The sequence below is a fragment of the Sciurus vulgaris genome, assembly GCF_902686455.1.
Source record: "Sciurus vulgaris genome assembly, chromosome: 3".
NCBI classification, from domain to species: domain Eukaryota; kingdom Metazoa; phylum Chordata; class Mammalia; order Rodentia; family Sciuridae; genus Sciurus; species Sciurus vulgaris.
In genome coordinates, this window is record NC_136463.1 from 14951188 (window position 1) to 14973758 (window position 22571).

General features: G+C 42.9%; 1 protein-coding gene across 2 annotated transcripts in view; it reads left to right on the plus strand.

The window, feature by feature from the left end:
- The first annotated feature begins 11685 nt into the window (after positions 1-11685).
- Positions 11686-22571, plus strand: part of ERN1 (endoplasmic reticulum to nucleus signaling 1) — an 82794-nt gene continuing 71908 nt past the window's right edge. For both annotated transcript variants that reach the window (XM_079131567.1, XM_079131568.1), the window contains exon 1: positions 11686-11912. In XM_079131567.1, coding sequence (XP_078987693.1) covers positions 11856-11912 — 57 coding nt within the window. In that variant the 5' untranslated portion in view covers positions 11686-11855. The remainder of the gene's footprint in view (positions 11913-22571) is intronic.

Below are 22571 nucleotides of genomic sequence, written 5' to 3' on the forward strand. Positions count from 1 at the left end.
ACCGTGCCTTTTTTTTTTTTTTTTTTTTTTTTGTCTTATAATAAAGCGTTCCAGCCCGTGAGTCTGTTGAATGGGGGCGTTATTTTCATTGTTTTCTACGTAATCTTTAAATTTAAAATACTCCTCTTTGATCCAAAGCAGTAGCTATTTTGACAAGTGTTAAGCACCCTCTAGATGGTTGTAAGCTCGGGAGCACGGCTAGTGCCAAATAAAATCAGACTGAAAGCGGCTGAAGCAAGCTTTATTGAAATTTGGCTCTTGGGACCCCCAGCTACCCCAGATCAGGGTAGGGAGCCACAGAAAATCGCAGATGGCCCTGGCTGCCAGGGTCTTTATAGGCCGGAATGGGCGGGGTCATAAAGATCAACTCTGATATGAATACCAGGGGCAAGGATTCGGGGGAGTCCTCTTGGAGCTTGGCTGCTATTTTAGTCAACTTTTGCATCACTGTGACCAAAATACCTGACTACAGCTTAGAAGAGGAAAAGTTTATTTGGGGCTCACCGTTTCAGAGGTCTCAATCTATAAATGGCTAACTCATTCTCTGCGCCCAAAGTGAGGCAGCACATCGCGGAGGAAGGGCCCAGGGGAGGAAGGCTGCTCAGCTCCTGGGGGTCAGGAAGCAGAAGGAGAAAGGGAGGAGGAAAAGGGGCCCCAGAGAAGAGTCACCCTTCTGGGGCACACCCCCGTGACTCACTGTCCAGCCTCACCCAACTGGCCTATAGTTACCATCCAATCGATCCATTCAAGCTAGATTAGATTACAGTTCTCATAGTGTGATCGTTTTACCTCTGAATATTACTGCATTAACAGGAGCTTTGGGGGGGTGGGGGGGGGGGGGACTCATATCCAAACCAAAGCTGCCATATGAGATATTTTGCTGCCCAGCAACATGGTGTATTTTGCACTTGAAGAGAATGTGTATTCTTTTGTTGTTGGCTATAATGTTTGTGAGTGTCAAGCAGATGAAGGTAGCTGATGCTTTGTTCACATCTTCAGTAGCTCTGCTTCTCGGTGGAGCAGTTTTGCCCCCTGTGGGACATTTGGGAATGTCTGGAGACACTTCTGCTTTTCACAACTGGGAGGGGTGCCCCTGACCCCCATTGGGGAGTGTTGTGGATGGAACTGTGTCCTCCCAAAAAAAGGGCTGAAGCCCTAACTTCCCATCACCTGTCAATGTGACCTTATTTTAAAACAGGGTCTTTACAGATGGGTTCATTAGAATGACCCCTAGTCCAATATGACTGACATCCTCATAAGAAGAGGAAAATTTAGCCAAGTGTGGTGGTGCACACTTGGAATCCCAGCAGCTGGAGAGGCTGAACCAGGAGGATCAAAAGTTCAAAGCCAGTCTTAGCAACTTAGCAAGACCCTGAGCAACTCAGCAAGACCCTGTCTCTAAATATAGTTTTAAAAAGGGCTGGGGATGTGGCTCAGTGCTTACACATCCCTGGGTTCAATCCCTGGTACCAAAAAAAAAAAAAGAAAGAAAGAAAAATCTGGGCGTGGAGACGCACAAGTAGACAGCCATTTGAGGACAGAGGTGGAGATGTGAGTAAAGCTGCCACAAGCTGAGAAACGCCTAGGACCGGGAGAGGTAAGGGAGAATTCTCCCCTAAAGGTTTGGCAGGGAGTATGGCCTGACCAGAGCTTTTATTTCCAACTTTTGGCCTCCAGAGCTGTGAAAGGATAAATTTTTGTCGTTTCAAGCTTTCAATGTGCAACACTTTGTCATGACAGCCCTAGGAAAGTGAACGCAGGTGGAGAGCAGGATGCCGCTGAACACTACCCAGTGCTCAGGGTAGTCCCCACGACACAGAGTTATCTGGTCAAAAAAAAAAAAAAATGGCCATAAAGGTCAGGGGTACAAGGTTGAAAAAATGATGTCTTATAAGTTTAGTTTCTGCCTACTTGTTCTATAAGCAAATTGATGAAGAGTATTAAAATCTAATATAAATTGTGGGTTTGTTTTTTCTCGCCTATCAGTTGTGTTAGTTTTCTCTTCATGTATTTTCAAGCTTTGTTTTTAGGCATTTACACATTTAGGATTGTTACGTTTTGTTCATAAATAGATCCTTTTAGCACTGTGAGATGTCTTTACATCTTTGGTAATATTCCTTGAACTAAAGTCAGTTTGTCTGATATCAGTATAACCATCCCAGCTTTCTTACAAGTTTTGTAAGGTAATTTGCAACTTACTCATATTTTTTTTTATTTAAAGTAACAGAAAACACAACTCAAGTTGGTTTAAGCCATAAAATAACTTAGCAGCTCACACGACGTAAAAACTCAGTAGAGCCAGGCCCTAGGCAAGACGTGGCCCATAGCCCCACTTTGCCACTCTGCCCTCTGTGCCATGGGCTCTGTGGGCTTCTTCCTTAGCAGGCCGGGCAGCTCCTGGGCTCCCTGCTCCCTCATACGCGTGCCCACTGGATACTTCTAACTTCATGGGCTCACCCAGGAACCAGTCATTGTGGGAGTGAATAGAAAATGCTAATTGGTGGACCTATTCTGAACCCTTCCTGGAGCTGGAAGTTAGTCACATGCAAACAATGGCTGTGTCCAAATGACAATCAGGGAATCTTAGGGAGGGAAATAAAGGAAATGGGTGCAAGAAAACACCTTGTATATCCACCAGATCGCATTTTATCGTGGGGGGGACAAGTACTGGAGAGTCAACTCAGGGGCACTCGACCACTGAGCCACATCCCCAGCCCTATTTTATATTTTATTTAGAGACAGGGTCTCACTTTTGCTGAGGCTGGCTTTGAACTCCTGCTTCAGCCTCCTGAGCCATTGGGAACACAATGCTTATTTTTAAAGGTACAGTCTACTTTTCAAAGTCAAGAACAAAGACCAGAAAGGTACTTTTCTCCCGTCCCCACCTCACTCCATGAACAGTTCAATGTCTGCACACACATTCCAGATGAACAGAAATTTAAAATAATTTTTTTTGTTGTTGTTGTTGTTTTGGTATTGGGATTGAACCCAGGGACTTTCTACCATTGAGCTACATCCCAGGCCTTTTTTATTTTGAGACAGTGTCTCGTTAAGTTACTGAGGCTGGCCAAGAATTTGTAATCTTCAGCCTCCTCAGTTACTGGGATTACAGATGTGTGCCACCACACCCAGTTTATGAGCAATAATTTAAACAAGTTGAAGATTATAGATTTTGCTTACTCTTAGATATGGGAAGCCCACGGCAGGGAGGAACTCGGCTCTTTCCGGAACTGAAAGAAGGTGATTGGCTGGAGCATGAAGAAAAGGAGGTACATGAAATGAATATGGTCGGGGCTCTTCACACAGGGTCACAGTAAAGGCCCTGGTTTTCTAAGAGCAAAGAAAAGCACTGATGAGTTTTAAGCAGGAAAGTGATGTAGTCTGATCAAGTTCAAGGTCCTTCATGTGACATGCCACACTCCAGAGTCATCTCCCCATGGAGAACTTCATTATAGAATATCTACACTGTATAAGGCATTTTACATAGTTTACTTCAAATTCTCAGAACAGGGCTGGGGAGATAGCTCAGCTGGTAGAGAGCTTGCCTTGCAAGCACAAAGCCCTGAGTTCGATCCCCAGTACCACAAAAAAAAAAAAAATTCTCAGAACAATCAGAGAACCAAGTCTTGGATTAAGCAATGTGTTTACATTTGCAAAATTAATAAATGGCCAAATGGGGTTTGAACTCACAGCAGTTTGATTTTAAGGTTAGGTTCTCGGTCCCTCCTGAAGGCTGCCTGCGATTTAAGTCAAAACTATTCCACGTTATTTGAGAAGTTTGACTACATCTAACATTCACACACACTTCACCCTTGAGGGAAGGTAACTTAATCCCTTACCCCATGAACCACTCAAGGAACCAAGCAAGGGACCAGGAGGAGAGGCACGAGGGACTCCTAACCTGAAATAGTAGATTGCACCAAAAATTATATAGAAAAATCCAAAGTCTGACACTTGAAGAGGAGAATCAAGAAGAACATTGAACTTAGAGGGACCCAAAACATGTGGAGCAGGAGTCCTGGGCTGCAGGAGCAGCACAAGCAAAAGAGGATGAAAGAGGGAGAAGGTGGAGACCTTGTCAGGAGCGTCTGTCCCACCAGCATGGTGGCCGGCGTGTGCAACCTGGTCTGGGTACATATGGGTGGGGGAAGGTGTTGTATGGAAGTTCGAAGGGCCAGGAGTGGAAGAGATGTACCCCATCCTGTGGGGTTCCCCTCTACTTCCCTCCTCTCTGCCTCAACGTAACTGTCTATCCAGCTCCCTCCTGCCTCACACAAACACAGCGTCTCATCATTTGGTCATTCACTGCACATTTTTAAAGTCCCTTTTCTGGGTGTGATCCTGTCTGAGCCCTGAAATCAGGAATACAAATAAAACAGTCCCATCTTCAAGTAGTCCACAGTACAGCTGAGGGGAGAACACCTGCAACTATGAACTTTGTATCTCTTTCTTTCCCTTCTGAGGTATGGGTGAGCATCAGGAAGAGGAAAGGAAAAAAGTAAGACCCTTTACTGAGGATCCATCATAGGTGAGGTGTGGTCATATAAAGTGTCTTTTTAGTCCTCTTGAAAATCCTGAACCAGAATTTTAATTGCGGTCTACTGGTTAAGTGATGAACACTCAGCTCAAACTAGCTAGGGGAGGTAAGGGAGGGTTTAGTTGACCAGGAAAGGAGAGCTGGGCAGGCTGGTCTGGATTCAGCCTAGAACCAAAAGCCCAAAAGTATCCAGGGCCCTCTGATGGCATCTGTGCTTTTCTTTGTCAACTTCTTCTTTTGAATTTCTTTCTTCTACAAGGCAGAGGCAGCTCTTGGGCCTCATACCTCCAGGCTTTATCACCAGAAAGGAAATGAGTCTTTTCATCGCTGTGGTTGGAGACAGATTGGGTACAAACCTACCCATACACCAAATAAAGGTGGGCCCCATGTTCTACCAAGAACTTCTTTTCTGCTCCATGTGGTGGCTAATGAAATCTGGGGGCTTAACTGGGCTGGAGCATCCACGATGGCTCGCCCCTGTGGCTGGTAGCTAGGAGCTCAGCTGGAGCTGTTGACTGGACCAGCTCCATTCTCTTCCTGTGTGGTTGGACTCCTCCCATCAAGGTAGCTAGGCTCCAAGAGGGAACACCTCAATAATAAGTACGCTAAGAGGAAGGAAATGGAAATGCTAAGCCTCTTAAGACCTGAGCTGTGAAGTCCTAGAATGTCACTTCTGGTCAAAGCCAGTCATAAGACAGTCCAGATTCAAGAGGAGGAGAAATAGGTGCTACCTTGTGATGAGAAGAACAGTATGTGCATATAGGAGGGGAAGAAAGTTCAGAGCCATCTTTGGAAACCAGCAACTCCCAAAATTGATATGGTTGGCCCAGCCGGGGAAGGTGTTCATACCATTCAACATATCTGCCTCTCTTGCAAGGCTGGCCTCCATTTCTAGTCAAATGCTTTCCATTCGGCCTTGCACCCAGCCTGTCTCTGACTTTTTAAAACTGTTTCCTGATGGTCTTTTGTGTGTGTGTGTGTGGTGCTGGGGAATTGAACCTAGGCCCTTAGTGCAAGTGAGGCAAGTGCTCTACCAACTGAGCTATGTCCCCAACCCTCCCAATGGTGTCAAAAATGCCCATTCCACTTTAGTTCTGTCTCACGCTGCTGCTTACTAATGAAAACTCAGTCTGACTTTGGGGTCTCTGCCCCTGGCCCATCCTGCCTGCCCTCTCAGCTTCACCTCCCACTGCTCCTCTGTGGAGAAGCCACTGGTGAGTCGTTTGAGTTTACAAGAAGCCCCAGTGCTTCCCTTCCCCCAGGCCTTTGTGCAGATCCTCCTTGTCCCTTTAGAATGTTCTTTCCCCTATCTGGCAAAAGGTGTATCCCTTCTTCCATGAAGAAGACACTACTGCCTCAATGAAGCCCTCCGTGCTCTACCCATCCCACCTTCGTCCTTCTACCAGGCCCGTCGCTAGACCACATAGTTCTGTTTCTCTGAGTTTATTCCCACCTTCTTGCACTTTCACAGTCACCTTTGTACCTTGGTCATTTCTGTGCATAGTGTCCCGTCACCTTTACCAACTTGCAGACTCCCTGACATTCTCTTATGACATCAATTCTTGGTACTAAGAAGCCCTCAAAGATATTGGTTGAAAGAATGAATGCATGAACAAAAGAATGAGTGGTAATCAACTGTGTAGGGGGCAAAGATGACTTCAGCTGCAAGAAGAAGCTGACTGAATTATGGCAAAAATCTCCTTTTGCCCCCCACCCCCAATACCAGGGATTGAACTGAAGAGTGCTTAAAGACTGAGCCACGTTCCCAGCCCTTAAAAAAAAAAAATTATCTAGATACAGTGTCTCTGTAAGTTGCTCAGGGCCTTACCAAGTTGCTGAGGCTGGCTTTGAACTTGCGATCCCTTTGCCTCGGCCTCCTGAGCCACTGGGATTACAGATGTGTGCCACCACACCTAATGCTGCTTTAAAATTTATCTATAGGGCTGGAGTTGTGGCTCAGTGGTGGAACGTTTGCCTAGCATGTGGGAAGCACTGGGTTCAATTCTCAGCACCACATATAAAATTAAATAAAGGTCCATCAACAAGTTAAAAAAAAAAAAATTTAAAAATTATCTATAAAATATGGTGGATGAATTCTTCTGGAAAGAAAGGAGAAAGAGAACATGTAAGACATACTTATTACAACTCAAAAACCACTCAGTCTGAAAGGAAGAAAAAGAGCAGGGAGACAGAAGGAAAGCCAGGAATTAAAATATCTAAGATGTAAAAGTGCAAGAAGAAAGAATTGTTAACATACCTGAATTGAAGAAAGGCCTGGGGATAAAAGGATTTATAAGAGGAAGAATGTTTATGAGTTACTTGAGGGAAGTTTCCAGAGAGTTCTATGGAAATAGGCCAGACAGGGCTGGGGATATAGTTCAGTGGGTAGAGTGCTTCCAAGCACAAGGCCCTGGGTTCGATCCTCAGCACTGAAAAAAAAAAAAAAAAAAAAAAAAAAAAAATAGGCCAGACCCCAGGGGCTTAGGAGGGACTGGCAGTGAGGAACTGGAGGTACTTTGAGAGGATGGCCATTTTCATACTGGTGTTGTGTTGCCCCTCTGAGATTATTAATATAAACTAGTGACACTTTGAACACTTTGCCACATAACATTTAGACTTTGCGTAAATGGGTGTGAAACACAACCGCTCAGAAGCTAGTGAACGAATAACTTGTCAGGATAAGCCTGAATTAGCCCCTAGAGGAAGCAGGGGGAAGTTCACTATTCTCAGGCAGATGGCAATGTCCCTTACCACCACATGTTCAAACTTTTGGTTATTATTAGTACAGTCTGCTCTTCCTATCCATGAGTTCCATACCCATGGATTCAACCAAGTGTGGATAGAAAATATTTGGGAAAGATCTGCAGTTGTACTGAACATGGACAGATTTTTTTTTTTTTTTTTGTCATTAATCCCCAAACAATACAGTATAACAACTATTGACATAGCATTTATATTTTATTATGTATTACTAGTGATCTAGAGATTGTTAAAAGTATACAGGAGGGTGGGGGTAGGATATATGCAAATGCTATGCCATTTCATATAAGGAACTTAAGCATCCTGGAATTTTTGTATTTGCAGGGGCAGGGGTGTCCTGAAACCAATCCCTCACAGATATGGGGGGATGACTATGTTCCACAAAAATGCCAGCCTGGACTACTGTCTAAGTACATTTACGAGTCCTAAAATCATACCTTGTCATAATGCTGTTGAGAGAGGCAAAAATAACAGTCAGTTAATGGTGGAACATGTTAGAGTGTCTAGGGTTAACTCAGAAGACTCCAAATAGGTCTCTGGCTTTTTTTTTTTTTTTTTTTTTTTTTTTTTTTTTAGTGGTGCTGGGGATTGAAACTCAGGGCCTTTGGCTTGCAAGACAAGACAAGTACTGTACCAAATGAGCTATATCCCCAGCCCAGGATCTCTGGTTTCTAATCCAGATTGTGTCTGTTTATAGTTGTGTGTTATCCACCAAGCTGTTCACATTTCTCAATTTTAGTGTATCTGCAAAAGGGGGCTAATGACATGTAACCACAGAAGAGTTGTGCAAGATGACCCTGTACAGCAGGTATTTGCACATTTCCAGTCAACAGCAACGGTCAATAGTCACCTTGATAATAAATGATCACTTTGCAATGTAAGAAAATGTGTACCATAGTGGATATGGGTCTGTAAAGAGAAGTTCTGAGAATGAGTATTACAATATTTTCAAATTCAGTCATCCTTGAACAGGAAGAGCCAAAATTCTATTTCCCTAAGAACCAAACTACTTCCAGTGACTGTAGCTTTTAAAACTTCCCTTAAATATTGGAATTGAGTCTGGCATGGTGGTGCATGCCTATAATCCCAGCAACTCAGGAAGCTGAGGTAGGAGGATCACAAGTTCAAAGCCAGCCTCAGCAACTTAGTGAGGCCCTAAGCAATTCAGCAAGTACCCTGTTTCTAAATAAAATATTAAAAAGGGCTGGGGATGTGGCTCAGTGGTTAAGTGCCCTTGGGTTCAATCCCTGGTACCAGAAAAAACATAACAAAAGAAAACTGAAACAAAGAAAACCACAATAGAACAGAAAGGAGACAAAAATTTAGCTTGCACTACAGACTGCCTCCTGTGTCATTGTTTTATTTATCCCATTATTCCTGTAAATTCAAATCTGTTTGGAAACAGCAGCAGCAGGGAGTTCACTAAAAAACAAACTCTGCCTATGAAGATGTTATTCCCTGGAGACTTACTCAAGCTTTGATATATAATCTCCATTTCTGGATTTGGGAACTTTTTCTTCCAAGTCCCCTTCTTCAAAAGTAGCTCCTGTCTTACTAAATAGCTATCTGGCTGTCAACTTGACAATTGTAAAAGGAAATTTTTAAACACAAATGAAAAAGGCACAAACTTTCAAGTCGAGTTCATAACTTCTTCCACTAGAGAGCAACATTTGATAAACAAGGAAGATGAATGGTCTCAGGAATTAACATGAACTGGAGTCCCTCAGAAACTGGGAAATACCTGCAGAAACTGGGAAATACACAGATTTTTGGGCTCTGCTCCCTGGATATTCTGAATCAGTAAAGAAAAGGACCATGAAAATGTGTTAGAAATCTGTTTTTTTAAAAGCTCTCCAACTTTGGGAACCACTGCTTTAAGGAGAAGTGAAATAAGATCTTGCTAACTCCCTTTCTCCCGCTTCCCTGACATTTAGATCCTGCTACAGTCCTTGTTGAAGCTAATGCATATATATATATATATATTTTTTTTTTTTTTTACCATGGTGGCAAAGGAGGGTTTATTTTACACTAAGACCATGACCTTGGCCCTAATTAGTGGATACTATTTAAATCCAGAAAGTTCATTCTGTCCATTTTCAGTGTTTCTGTTTCTGGAGTGGGGCCTGAATCCAGGGATACTCTACCACTGAGCTACATCCCCAGCCCTTTTTAAAATTTTGATAAGTTGCTGAGACCAGCCTCAAACTTGCAATCCTCCTCCCTCAACTTCCAAGTAGCTGGGATTACTGATGTGTGCCACCATATCTGGCTCCATTTTTGGGTCTTTAATAGGGCAGGTCCACTTCATAGGCACCCTACAAAATATTTTCATTTCTGTATTTATCAGTCATGCCAGCTTTTGTCTTATCAGAAGTACAAAGTTGTCCAAAGCAGTACTTGTCTGAAGAGCAAGATTATGGGCAACACCACCATAAATAAAACCAGTGCTTATCAGTCTGAACTGCCAATCAAGGGAAGAAGTTCATGAAGCATGTGGACTGGTTAAGCCTAAGAACCATCTCTTAGGCTTAGAGATGGTTCATAAGAAATTTCTTAGGTGGTGCATAAGAAATTCTGAGAACATGTTACAGTGCAATTAAGGCCTAGGGATTTGGTCCAAGTAAATACAGGACAAATATTCCTACCTGGCCCAGGTTCCTTGCATGATTTTTGTTTGTTTCCAGGATCTTTAAAATTGATTTATGAGTCAGATTGAGGTCAGCATACCCCTTTGTGTTTCATCTGCTGCATTTACAGGGTCACAGTGACATTTTGAATTGTCAAAGGTCTGCTAGGTTTCTAGCACAGCAAGTTCTCCTACCAGACTTTCTCTACTGTTTGAGAAAATACACCAAAGAAGGGATGTGAAAGCCAAGTTTTTCAGTCAATCTGCTTTTTTAACTCAAGCACATGGTCTTATAGGTCTTATTATCACTTTACATCTGTCCAGGTAATCATGTAAGAGTTCCTCCATTTAAAGACTGTAGGCTCCTCCCTGGCTACCTGGCTACCATGCTCAGGAGTGCTGAGGCTGTTTCACCAACTTCTCTCTGCCTATCTCTAACCTCTCTGCATTTAGTCATGTCAGTAACACTTCTCAAATGTTTCTCTTGCTTTTACAGTTGCTAAATTTGTCTCTTAAACTAGTGTATTGGATTCTCCACCCTGGGTAGGATTAGTATATTAGCTGTGATCCAAGTTAGGGGTTGGGAATGGGGAACTCCACAGGATTTGGGCCTCCTGTGATCATTTCTCTGTCTGTTATAGTTGGGTAGGTTTACCCACAGTGCACACAGACCAGCCACTTGGTCAGTCCTCAGCTACTTCTTTACCATTTTTTTCTAGCATTGCTTACTTCCACCCTCCTCCCCCCAAATCTGAAAAAAAAAGATCTTAAGTCTGTCATCTGAGTAAGTCAGGAAAAATAAGAAAAGTTAGTACTCCTTTTTGCTTTCCTTCTAGGATAATCTGAAGATTCTTTTCCTTGTATTTCAAATCTTATTACAAGCAATATGTCCTTCTTCCTATCCCAGCTCAGTGGAAGGCAGCTTGGGACCTAGTGACCAAGCAGCTGCTGGGCTCTTTAATTCTGATTAATAGTCCACAACCCTCAACTAGACCTGTAGGAGTCCTCAACCCACCCACTCCCTGCAATGAGTTGTGACACATGTCATCTCAAGCTTCACGAGGTCAAGCTTTACAAGGTCACGTCTACAAACGTCCCATAAACAAACACACAAGACTCAAGTATCCCAAATAGTTTTCGTCCTATAATTTTTAGTGAATGACCTAGCCATGGGTCATTCCAAAGGGAAATAATGGCTGCTGGATGCAATTTGAGGGGAATTCTTGAGAGCAAAGAACGGAAGAAAGAAAGAAGGCCCCAATAAGTGGGCCTTTTTCAGCTGGATGAGGCAAAGCTGTTGCGGACCCTCTGCAGTAAACTCTGCGACTATAGGGTAGGACAGAAGCGTGTGTCTGCTGGATTACCCTGCCAGCTATTCTCGCCCATGAAGATGAAGAGTGGGCTTCTGGGTACACCGAGCCGCCGCTGTCCGGGCCTTTCCCCTGAAGTCTGACGCCGCGGTCCCCAGGCAGGGTTAGTAGGGTCGCCCGGAGGACTGGGCGCTGCCAGTTTCCCCCGCCATCAGACAAGCTTCTCGCCTCGACAGCCCGACCCTCCTAACGCCGGACACCAAGACCCGGTCCTTCCCTTCAGCAGCAGTGGCCCAGCGACCCGAGACAGCCAGCAGCTAGCTCCGCCCGCAGCCCCGCCCTCCCGTTTAGCCCCGCCTTAGGCCACGCCCCCAGGCTACATTCGGCCCGCCCCTGCTCAGGGCCCGCCCAGGGTCCGCCCCGGGGCCCCGCCCCGACCGGAAGAAGTGGCGGCACCCGGCGCTTATAGGGCCCGGAATGGGGTGCCGCCGCCGCCTAGTCAGCTCTGCGTCCGCTGTGGCTCGGCCGCTGCCGCGCTGTCGCGGCGCCCCCGCCCAGTCCTCCGTCCGCACCGCCCCTGGAGCCGGCCGGCCGGGCCGGGAGCCAGGGCCCAGTCCCCGCCATGCCGGCCTGGCGGCTGTTGCTGCTGCTGCTGGCGCTGCTATTGCCCGGCCCCAGGGTGAGTGACCAGGGAGCGCGGCGGTGGGGACAGCCCGCGGCGAGCCGGGCTGTGACCGGGGGAGGGTCGCGCGGTCGCCGGGGCTGGAATCCGAGCCGTGGAGCGGCGGTGGCCCGAGGCCGTGCGTCCAGCAGAGTCGTGGCCCGGGCGTGGGAGGCGGCGCCGGGCCGCGAGCGCCTTCCCGGCCGGAGTCGTGGTCAGCCGTGGCCACGCCGAGGAGTCCGCCACCCCACCGGCCTCTGGGGCCAGCGCGGCTGTCACCAGCAGCGGCTCCCGGGGCCGGGGGGCCGGGGCGAACTTGGGGCTATCTCCAGCAGGCCGCCCACCTGCCGGACCCTCCCCACAGGTGGGCGCCAGCTCTGCCTGGCGGTGGCCTAGGACGGAGAGGGCCCTGTAATCGAGGGGAAGGGGATGACTTGAGTTTCGAATCCTTGTTTGAACTTTTAAAAATGCGACTTTGGGAAGCGAATGCAGCAGCGAGTAGGGAAGCATTTTCACCCAAGGGCCGGATTCTGCTTACCTGCCCTGCAGGTTTCTCGGTATTCGGAGGTAGGAGGCTTCCTATTGTGCGCCAAGGCTTCGTTAAGCAAGTCAAGCTGTGGGAACTGGACTCTTTTAAGACCCCCGTGGGCCAGAGGTGAAGCCACTTCAAAACTATGTGCCAAAAACTGTCTCCTCACGTGAGAGCACTGTGGGTTCAACAGAAACGTCTTCCCATTTTTTTTTTTTTTTTTCCTGGAGAAGAATGACAGGGCCTGGTTTCTGTTTATTTAACTATTTACGACCTTCACCCAGGCTGTGGACATGGGCACCGTGACTGAGGAGGACATTGTGGGCAGACTTGGTTTTATATCTTCTGGTTGGAAGAAATGAGTGCCTTTTAAAAAACGTATTGTTCAGGATGTGGGTATGGCACATTTGTACAGGTTCTGTTTAATGACCTCTTTGAAGGTACCGTGTTCCTTTTAATATGGCATATCATGTACCAGGTGTCCAGGTGGAGAATTGACATGTGCCACCCTGCGGGCCAGCCAGTGTGAACTCTTTGAACTTTTATGCATTTTAGGTAAATAATTGTCTGTGTTCTTGGAGTAACAAGAATTTGGGAACTGCCCAAGTAATAAGGTCACCATTTTCAAATTCAGGTTTCTTTAAAAGGAAAATTGGCTTACATTTTCTTCTTGATAAAACTTTGATAAGTTAAAGGGTTTGATAAGTTAAAGGGGTTTTTTTATCATTAAAAAATCCACTTTCACAACTCAGAGCTAAGGTCAAGGTTTAAACTTGAACACTGTACCTTGGATTAGCAGATTATTGTTCACAAGTAAGAGTATAAACAGTGTGACGAAACATTTAACATGGAAATCGATTATTTCATATTGTCAGGACCTAGGTGTATGTAGTTTCTTGTCCCACATCTTCACATTTGTTATTTTTTTTCTAGATTGTAGTGTTTTAGTTTTTGAGTGACTTAGATTAAGGAGCCGAAAGTAACTATTTAGCTTTGGCTGGAACTATAGTTTTAGTTCATGTAAATATTTCCAAGTTGTATTTAGAAATCCATACTTCTCAGGGTAAAATATTTCAAGCCCTTATCAAAAAGTTTTGTTTCACTATAACTGCTTTTTAGGTGAAAGGTCAGGATTTCACTCCCAGAATTTTATTGCAGTAAAAGTTTTGACCCCCCCCCCCCAAACATAGTGTTAAAATTCTAAGTGGAGTTTATAACAATTTCTACTTAAACTAGGTAGCAGTCATGTTGTATAAGACACAGTGACTGTAAAAACAAACCTGAGTTCTGACTGGTCACTTGCTAGCCGTGCCCTCAGGTAAGTTGTTTTACTTTTTAGGAACTTGGTTTCCTGATACATGAAACAGTTGTAGTTAATGTGTGAAAGAAGGCACCTTGTACCTAATAGATAATAAATGTTCATTCTCTTTCCTTCTCCATCAGAGTGCCTTTTATACTCAGTCATCACTTTTTGTTTGGTATTGGGGATTGAAAGCTGGAGCGATTTACCACTGAGCTATAGCCCCAGCCCTTTTCATTTTTTATTTTGAGACAGGATCTCATTAAATTGCTTAGGGCTTCACTTAATCCCTGAGGCTGGCCTCTGAGCTTCCAGTTCTCCTGCCTCAGTCTCCCAAGTCTCTGGGATTGCATTGTGTGCGCCACCGTGCCCTGCTGAAGTCATCACTTTTTGAATGTTACGCTGTGCTTCTGCAGGATATTTTTAAATGATATATCTTTTTGATTGATGATGTGACTGATATATTGGAGGCAATACTGTGATTTTTCCTTCAGTGTATCTCTAATTGAGCCAGGCATTAATTCATTGTTGGTTGTGACTCAAGGCTTTCAGATCCAAAATTGCAATAACTTCGGTATTATTAAGCACTTGAGGCTGTCTTTTTTTTTCCCACTTCATTCCTAGACCTGGTGTTGGTAGTGTGACATCATCACTGTCATAGTCCTCATTTTATAGTGTTTTGGTGCCATTTTATTAATTGCTAAAAAGATTGGTAGCATGTGAAGCCAAATACTTTTTTTTAGCTAAAATATATCAAATTTATTTAGCCAGTACTTTGGTTAGAGACAGGGGTAAAAGAGTCTCTGAGAACTGAGGACCATGTGTGTACAGAAACACAGTGTACATCTGAGAGATGAGTCTTAACTAGAAATGTCCTTGCTTATCATTTATCTGCATGAATTATCCTAATAGGCAATCCTGAGCTGTTCATACCTTGGCCATGAGTAGAATGTTCCATTAGTGCCATTAGTTTCTGTTATTAGGACTGTTGATCGTGAAGTTAAACTGTAGTCATGCTGCACATTGATTCTCCCCACCACTCATCTTTCTGCCGTAGTATAGCTTTTCAGAGCATAGCTCTGAGAGTTCCTCTTAAGAAAGTTCAATGATATACCATATTCCTGAATATAAATCCAGTGAGCTTCATGAAGCTTTCTTCATGTTGCCTGGATAGAATAGTATCACCTGCATGGGCTAGGGGATGTGGTTATTTGTTTGCCTTGGGTTTTTTATTCCATTTCTCCATGAAGAATCATTGGATAATTACGTCGTTTTCATTGGAACCCTCTTTGGTTTCAGGATCCGAGGTAATCTGTACATCCAATATTTTGATTGTTTTGTATTGATCAAACATTCTTCTTAAAGAAATAATAGAGGGGCCTGGGTTTGTGGCTCAGTGGTAGAGTGCTTGCCTAGCATGTGTGAGGCACTGGGTTCTCAGCACCATATATAAATGAATGAATAAAATAAAGGTCCATCAACAACTAAAAAATTATTTTAAAAAATTGAAAGAAATGATATAGGGTTTTAGCCTAATGTGTCCTTTTAATTGATTTCGACTTTTATTATTTTCAAATAACTTGGGGGCCTGTAACCTAGCAATATGATTACAGTATGATGCTGGCTTAAAAAAATAGGGATGATGAATCATAGTCTGTGAATAATAAACATGCTGGTTGGATATATTTCCCAGAAGCTGAAGATTGTTTCCTATCTTTATCTTTATCCACATTCTATGTTTGGTGTCAGACTTCCCTACCTCAGAGCAACACAATGCAGAGATATTCAGATGAGTACAGCAGACCAGGTATAGATTGGGAAAAGCAGAACTTAAATAGTAATCAGGACTGGGATGTGGCACAGTGGCAGAGCGCTTGCCCAGCACGAGCGAGGCCCTGACTTCAGTCCCCAGCACCACATAATAATAGTAATAATCATAAGGTCATTGATTACATTCTTTTTTTTAATTTAAAAATTTAAAAAGTTTTAAAAATTTAAAAGTTAGTTTTAGGCTCTGTGTCACTTCTTATTATCTATGATCTTTGTTCACATACAAATAAAAATATGTGTTCCTCCCCCAACCCCCAGAATGTTTCTTATAACTCTGGAATTATGCCATACATTTGTTGCTTTGGTAGCACCTTAGTAAACCATCATCAATGTAAAAGCATTTGAGCTTCTGTGCCCAGCCCAGCTTGGGGAATGGGGTCCTAACTGATTGGGATTGATTTGGGAATAAACCATGCTTTGCCGAGCATTTGCCCTGCTGTGTCATAAGGATTGTTACCAGTTTTCCATAGTTATAAGGAAAGGTGTACTTCCTTTTTAACTTTCAAAAAATTTTCTATGTTTGATGCTTTCTTTATGATAACGTGGAAAGATTTCTTAAAAGATCTCTTAAAGTAATCATATTCATTATTGAAAAGTTAGGATAGATAAGCCTAAATTAAACAAAACAAAAAACTCTCCTCTAGTCCTACTACCCAAACATTGCCTCTGTTAATATTTTCAACAACTTTATGGAGACATAATTGAACCATCATCACAATCCACTCATTTAAAATGTTTAAATCAGTGGTTTTTTAATATATTCACAGAATTATACAACCATCACCACATGTGCCAGTACTTAATTCCTTTTTCTTGCTGTATAATCTTCCATTATATGGATATGCCACATTTTGTTAGTCCATTATTAGTTGGTGAACATTGGGTTATTTCTACTTTTTAGCTCTTATAAATAATGCTACTAAGCACATATGTGTACAAGTTTGTTGTTTTATACTGGGGATTAAACCCAGGGTGCTTTACCACTGAGATAAGTTGCTTAGAGCCTCATTAAATTTTTGAGGCTCACCTTGAACTTGGGATCCTCCTGCCTCAGCCTCCTCAGTCACTGGGATTTTAAGTGTGTGCCACTGCACCTGGCTATGTACAAGTTTTTGAATTCACATACAGTTTTACTTTTCTTGGAGTGAAATTTCTGGGTCAGTACCGAGGATGGAATTGCTGGGTCATCTGGTAAGTCTGTGTTTAATGTTTCAAGGAACTGCCAGACTGTTTTCAAAAAGCAGCTGTGCTGTTTTATAGAGTTCCAGTGTCTCGTGTCCTCACCAACACTTATATTGTCTTTTTTTATTGTAGCCATCCTAGTTGGTATAAAATGGTAACTTATTATTTTTTTCCTTCAGTACCAGTACTGGGAATTGAACCCAGGAGCATTCTACCACTGAGCTACATTCCCAGCCCTTTTCTTTTTTTGTCATGTGACACAGTCTTGCTAAGTTGCCCAGGCTGGCCTCAAACTTGAATTCCTCCTACTCCAGCCTCCAGAGTAGCTAGTATAATAGGCCTGTGCCACTGCACCCAGCTCATTATGGTTTTGATTTGCACTTACCTGATAGCTAACTTACTAACATCTTAATGTGTTTGCTTCCAGAGAGTTTTTTCTGTGCACATGTCTACAGAGATAATTTTGTCTTCCCCAAACCCAAACTGAAATAGATCTTTCTTTGTCCATAACTAACTCTGCAACATCATTCTTACTAACTGCATAGAATTTCTCTGAATGGATGGACCATAATTTGACTATTCAACCATTTAGATATTGAGACTCTTTCAGTTTTAGAACTATAAACAATGTGACAAACCTCCTTGTTGCTCAACTCTTGAATGTATATTAACTACTTAATTATTTGCTTGGAATGAATTCCTTGAGGTGAAATTTGCTGTTTGTACTGTTTTACAGTCCCCTGGAAACACCCAAGGAATGTTGGATGTTTTAAAAAGCAAAAAACTTATCTCAAATTGGTTTTATAGCTATTTTATTTATTTTTATTATTATTTTTGTGGTACTCAGAATTAAACCCAGTTTCACTTTATCACTAAGCTATATTCCTAACCCTATTTATTAATTTTAATTTTGAGACAGTAATCTCTGGGACTCCCAGCATGTGCCATCACATCCAGTATGATAGCCATTTGAAAAGTAAGCTCTTAGCCAGGTTGAGTGGCTCATGCCTGTAATCAAAGTGGCTTGGGAGGTTGGGGCAGAAGGATGGTGAATTCAAAGCCAGCCTCAGCAATTTAGCAAGGCCTAAGCAATCAGTGAGACTTTGTCTCTAAATAAAATACAAAAAAGAGCTGGGGATGTTGTTTAGTGGTTAAATGCCTCGGGGCTCAATCCCCAGTACAAAAAAATAAAAATAAAAATAATAAATAAAGGTAAGCTTTTTTCTTTTAGCACTATAGATTTTAAGTTGAATAAAAATGGAATTTTTAGATTTTGTTTGTAGATTTTATATGCATGTATGCATGGTACTGGGGATCAAGCATGCTAGACAAGCACTCTACCCCTGAGCTACATCACCTACTGTTTAATTATTTATTCATTCATTCATTTATTCATCTTTCTGCCTTAGCTTCCCCAGTAGCTGGGATCACATTCGGGGCCACTGTGCCTGGCTAGATTTTGTTTATGTTTTAAAGGTGAAGGTGACCATGGCAATCTCTGGATAACGTCCTACGTACCTAAGAGCTGTTGAGAAAATTTTTTATTCTGGTGTGTTAAATAGCTTGTCTACAGCATCCTTTGGTCTGCAGTGGTTTCAGAATCTGAAACTAATCACTTTCTAGCAGATGTGGCCCCCCCATAAGCACCCTGAAGTATTTTGGAGTAATTCTGTTACTCTGGTTTTGAGGGCAGCCTATCTCCTACAGATAAAATTCTTTGTATGCTGTGTTATGAAGCCATTGAAAGTTTTGCCTTGAGACTGTTTACAATCAAGAGTTGATGTATTGATTGTTCCTTTGGAGGCTGCTCTTCTTAAAGCATGTGGCTTGTCCATACAGCTGTTTTTCCTAGGAAGATTAAAGTGCCATTTGATGACAGTCATCCCTTTTGTTGTTTCTTGTTTGTTTTGCTTTTCCCACAAACATACCTGAATTTATTCATCCAAACCAATGTGTCACTTTCAAAATAATCACTCCTTTGGGGTCAGCTTACATTTTATACAAATCATCTTTTTAAAAATGTGGAATTGATCATTTAAAAAAATATTTTCAGTTATAGATGGACACAATACCTTTATTTATTTATTTTTATGTGGTGCTGAGGATTGAACCCAGTGCCTCACACATGCTAGGCAAGCACTCCACCACTGAGCCACAACCCCAGCCCTGAATTGTATCATTTAATAATTTATCTAACCCACTTAATAATTCAACTTTAAAACAGAAAGTAACCTTAAAAAATCATATATTTATTCTTAGGCCCATTATTCTTACACAACTTAAAACATTTCCCAATTCCTTCCAGTCTTTGCTTAATACAATTTTTACATGAATCACACTGCAATTTTTTTATTTGTTTGATCACACAATGTATTGAGGACACTTGGATTTGATTTTTACTTGTTTGTTCAAATGAAATTCATCCTCAACTGAGCAGGGGATTCAAAAGTATATCCTTTGCAGGGAGTTTCTAAAAAAATTCCGGAAATAGTAGCATATGTGAGTAAATTGATAGCCTCTCTGGTGCACTGAAGTCAGAATAGAGTAGACTGCTCAATGGGGGTCTCAGCTGTCTGGTCCAGTGCGTCTCAAGGTGCACACAAGGCCTATGACACATACCCCTTAATGACAGTGAGGGCTATGCTGTTTTCTTTTAGCACTGTGGATTTTAAGTTGAGTGAAAATGGAATTTTTAGATATTTTAAAATATATTTTACATATGCGCATGTGTGCGTGCATATTAGAGCCTTGGAGAGTGGAGTTTGGGGCACATACCACCTCCTCTCAGCCATGACCCTCCCTCCCAAGTTGAAACTCTATCTAGAGCAAACATATGAGGAAGCCAAGGCCAGAGAGGGCTGGTGACCTGCCCAGGGTCATACGTGAATGACAGAACCAAACTTTGAACCGAATTCCCCTGCCTCCCCCGAGAGAGCAGCCCCTTCAGAGCTCAGGTTCTGGTGCATTTGTTAGGACAGATGGGTCCAGCTCCCCTGTTGCAGCCTGAGGAGCAGGCGCCGCGGGTTGCCCTGAGCTTGGGGGCTAGAGAAGGAGGCTGGCCCCCAAGGAGGCTACTTGTAGACTTCTGGAAAGCACTCAGAGCTTATTCCTGCCGCAAGTCACAGCTTCCTACTGCTTGTTGCAGTGATGCAAAGATGCAGCTTTGAAAAGAAATGCTGCTTTACCTGAGAAGCTCCACGAGGGAGACGGACCATCTTCACTGTTCCAGAGCCAGCTCTGGAGAGACTGGAGATTAAGAGGCCACTAAACCCAGTTCACAGCTTAAGCTTTTATTTATTTATTTATTTTTTCCATTTGGGGGGGTCTAATAATATCCAAGCAGGTGTGTGTTTTTCAGTAACATCGCACCCACTATTATGTCTGAAATAGCAAAACTGAAAGTTCATGTCTTAGAAGCCTTTAACCAAAGTTGTTCTTTTCTAGTTCAGTCACAGCCTTCACCAAGAAATCCTGAAAAGATGGAATTTCTGATCATTAGGCTGGTTCTGGGCATTCTCCTTTGCAGAAGCCCCCACATGCTAAGCAGTTCTGACACCAGAAGCAGACCTGGGGTGACAAGAGAGAGAATCATGATGACCATGGCCATGTGATCGCTGGACCCCAGAGGAGGGACTCAGCTTCCTGAGGCAGGGAGGAGGGGACCAGAAGTGTGCCCTGGAGGGGGGAGTGTGTGTGTGTGTGTGTGTGTGTGTGTGTGTGTGTGTGTGTGAGAGAGAGACTGATCTTGCTGATCTGTGCTAGAGAGAAGAGGGACCTGCCTTGCTTCTCTGTTTATCCCCTGTCGCATTTAGCCTGGCGTGTTGGCCAGCCCCTCTGTGGGGGAACTCAGCAAATATTGAATTCCTCTTTGGGACTCATTATGACCAATAAAATAAGGGACTATTTTATCATCAAACGAGTGGGTTGTGGATTTTTCAGCATAGGGGTAGATGCTGTTTTAATTGTTTGTAGTCATATTTGGTTTTTTGTTTTTTCCCAGAACTAGGGATTGCATTCAGGGGCACTGTACCACTGAGCTGTACCCCCACCTTTTATTTTTTATTTTGAGACTTGTTAAGTTGCCCAGCCTAGCCTCAAACTTGCAATTCTCAGCCTCCTCGGGTTGCTGGGATACAGGTGTGTGCTACCCCTCCCAGCTGTATTCTGTGTTCTTTAATGGGGTCTCATAAGTAGTGTATGTTTCTACAGCATTAGTGAGGCTTCCAGGAGTCTTGCTTGGGTGGACACAACCCAAGTGATACCCTCTTGATTCATACCAGTAATGAGATCAATTTTTTCATTTCCAAACCCATTAGATAAATGGTTTGTTATTATTCCATGCCTGTACCATTTTTCATTTGGCAAGATGTTTCACTGTTAAAAAATGAACCTTGATCCAGGGTCATCCTCTTATGTGTTAAACATGGTTTCCTTAGTTAATAGACTAATTTATAATTATAATTCAAAACCATCTCATTTTCCAGTGGATTATTTTCCCCCTTCTAATTCAGATGGGTTAATAATCATTTATGCAGGCCTTGGGAATGTTTGTCATGGAAACCAAATTTTTTCATACGTTTTCTGAACAAACTGTGCTGTCAGCTCACCAGAACCTGACATTGTCATTGGTCTCTGGTTGAGTCAGAGGCGTTTGTTGACTATAGTCAATCAGATCTCTTTCCTCTTAAAGTCAATGACCCGTGACTCCTGGGGGCCTACAGATGTGAGAGAAACATCTGCATAGAAGGCCACAGCTGCACTTAGGCCATGTTACTTGAAGCAGTGCTTCCCAGCCCTGACTCAAATTAGTCACCTGGGAAGCTTTTAAAAACCCTATGCCCAGATCATCCTAAGTGAAGGAAATCAGAATCAAAGGAAGTGGATCCTGGCTTAGTTTTAAACCCCAAGTGACTCAAAGGTGCAACCAGGTTGAAGCCTTCAAGTAAACCCTGTGCCTTAATCCTGGGCAAAGCAGTGCGTCTATGTGTGCTTAATAATATCAGAGCACTGGACAAAGCAGAGGCAGCGTTGGCTCATTTTATAGGGAGGCTAGGATTGGAAGATTTTGCTAGTTGGTGGTGAATAAGAAATAGAGAAAGGGCTGGGGAGATAGCTCAGTTGGTAGAGTGCTTGCATTGCAAGCACAAGTTCCTGAGTTCAATCCCCAGCACTGCAAAAAAAAAAAAGAAAGAAATAGAGAATCTAGTATTATGTTTTTTCTTTTGTACTGTATTATTCAACTTCTAAAGAGCAGGTAGTGCTTTTTAGAAGCATTTTTTCTTTAATTGGTGCTGGCCTTATATTAAAATATACTTAGTTATTGAATTATGCAAGGTTTAGAGGTTTATTAAAAGTTACCCAAAACACTTATGCTTATTTATTATTTCTGCCTTTTCCATATATGAAGAGACTGAGAATCAAAACAGGTTCTGTCACAGTACCCTGACAGGTAAAGTCATCCTTGTGGTTTTAAAAGAGCCTCTGTAGCAAGAGTGAAATAGCTTAGGGAGTGGACAAAAGGAATTCATGGAAGGAGTAAGTTAGACAGTTAAAGCACAAGTAGGAAGCATCTGAACAAAAAAGAACTTTCCTAGAAATTAGTATGCCAAAGACACGGCTGCACTCCCATGTTTACTGCAGCACTATTCACAATAGCCAAGATATGGAATCAAACCTAGGTGTCCAACTACACATGTACTGATAAAGTAAATGTGGTATATATACACAATGGAATATTATTCAGTCAAGAAGAAGAAAGAAACTCTGTCATTTGCAACAACAACAAGGATGGAACTGGAGGGTGTTTGTGTTAAATGAAATAAGCCAGGCACAGAAA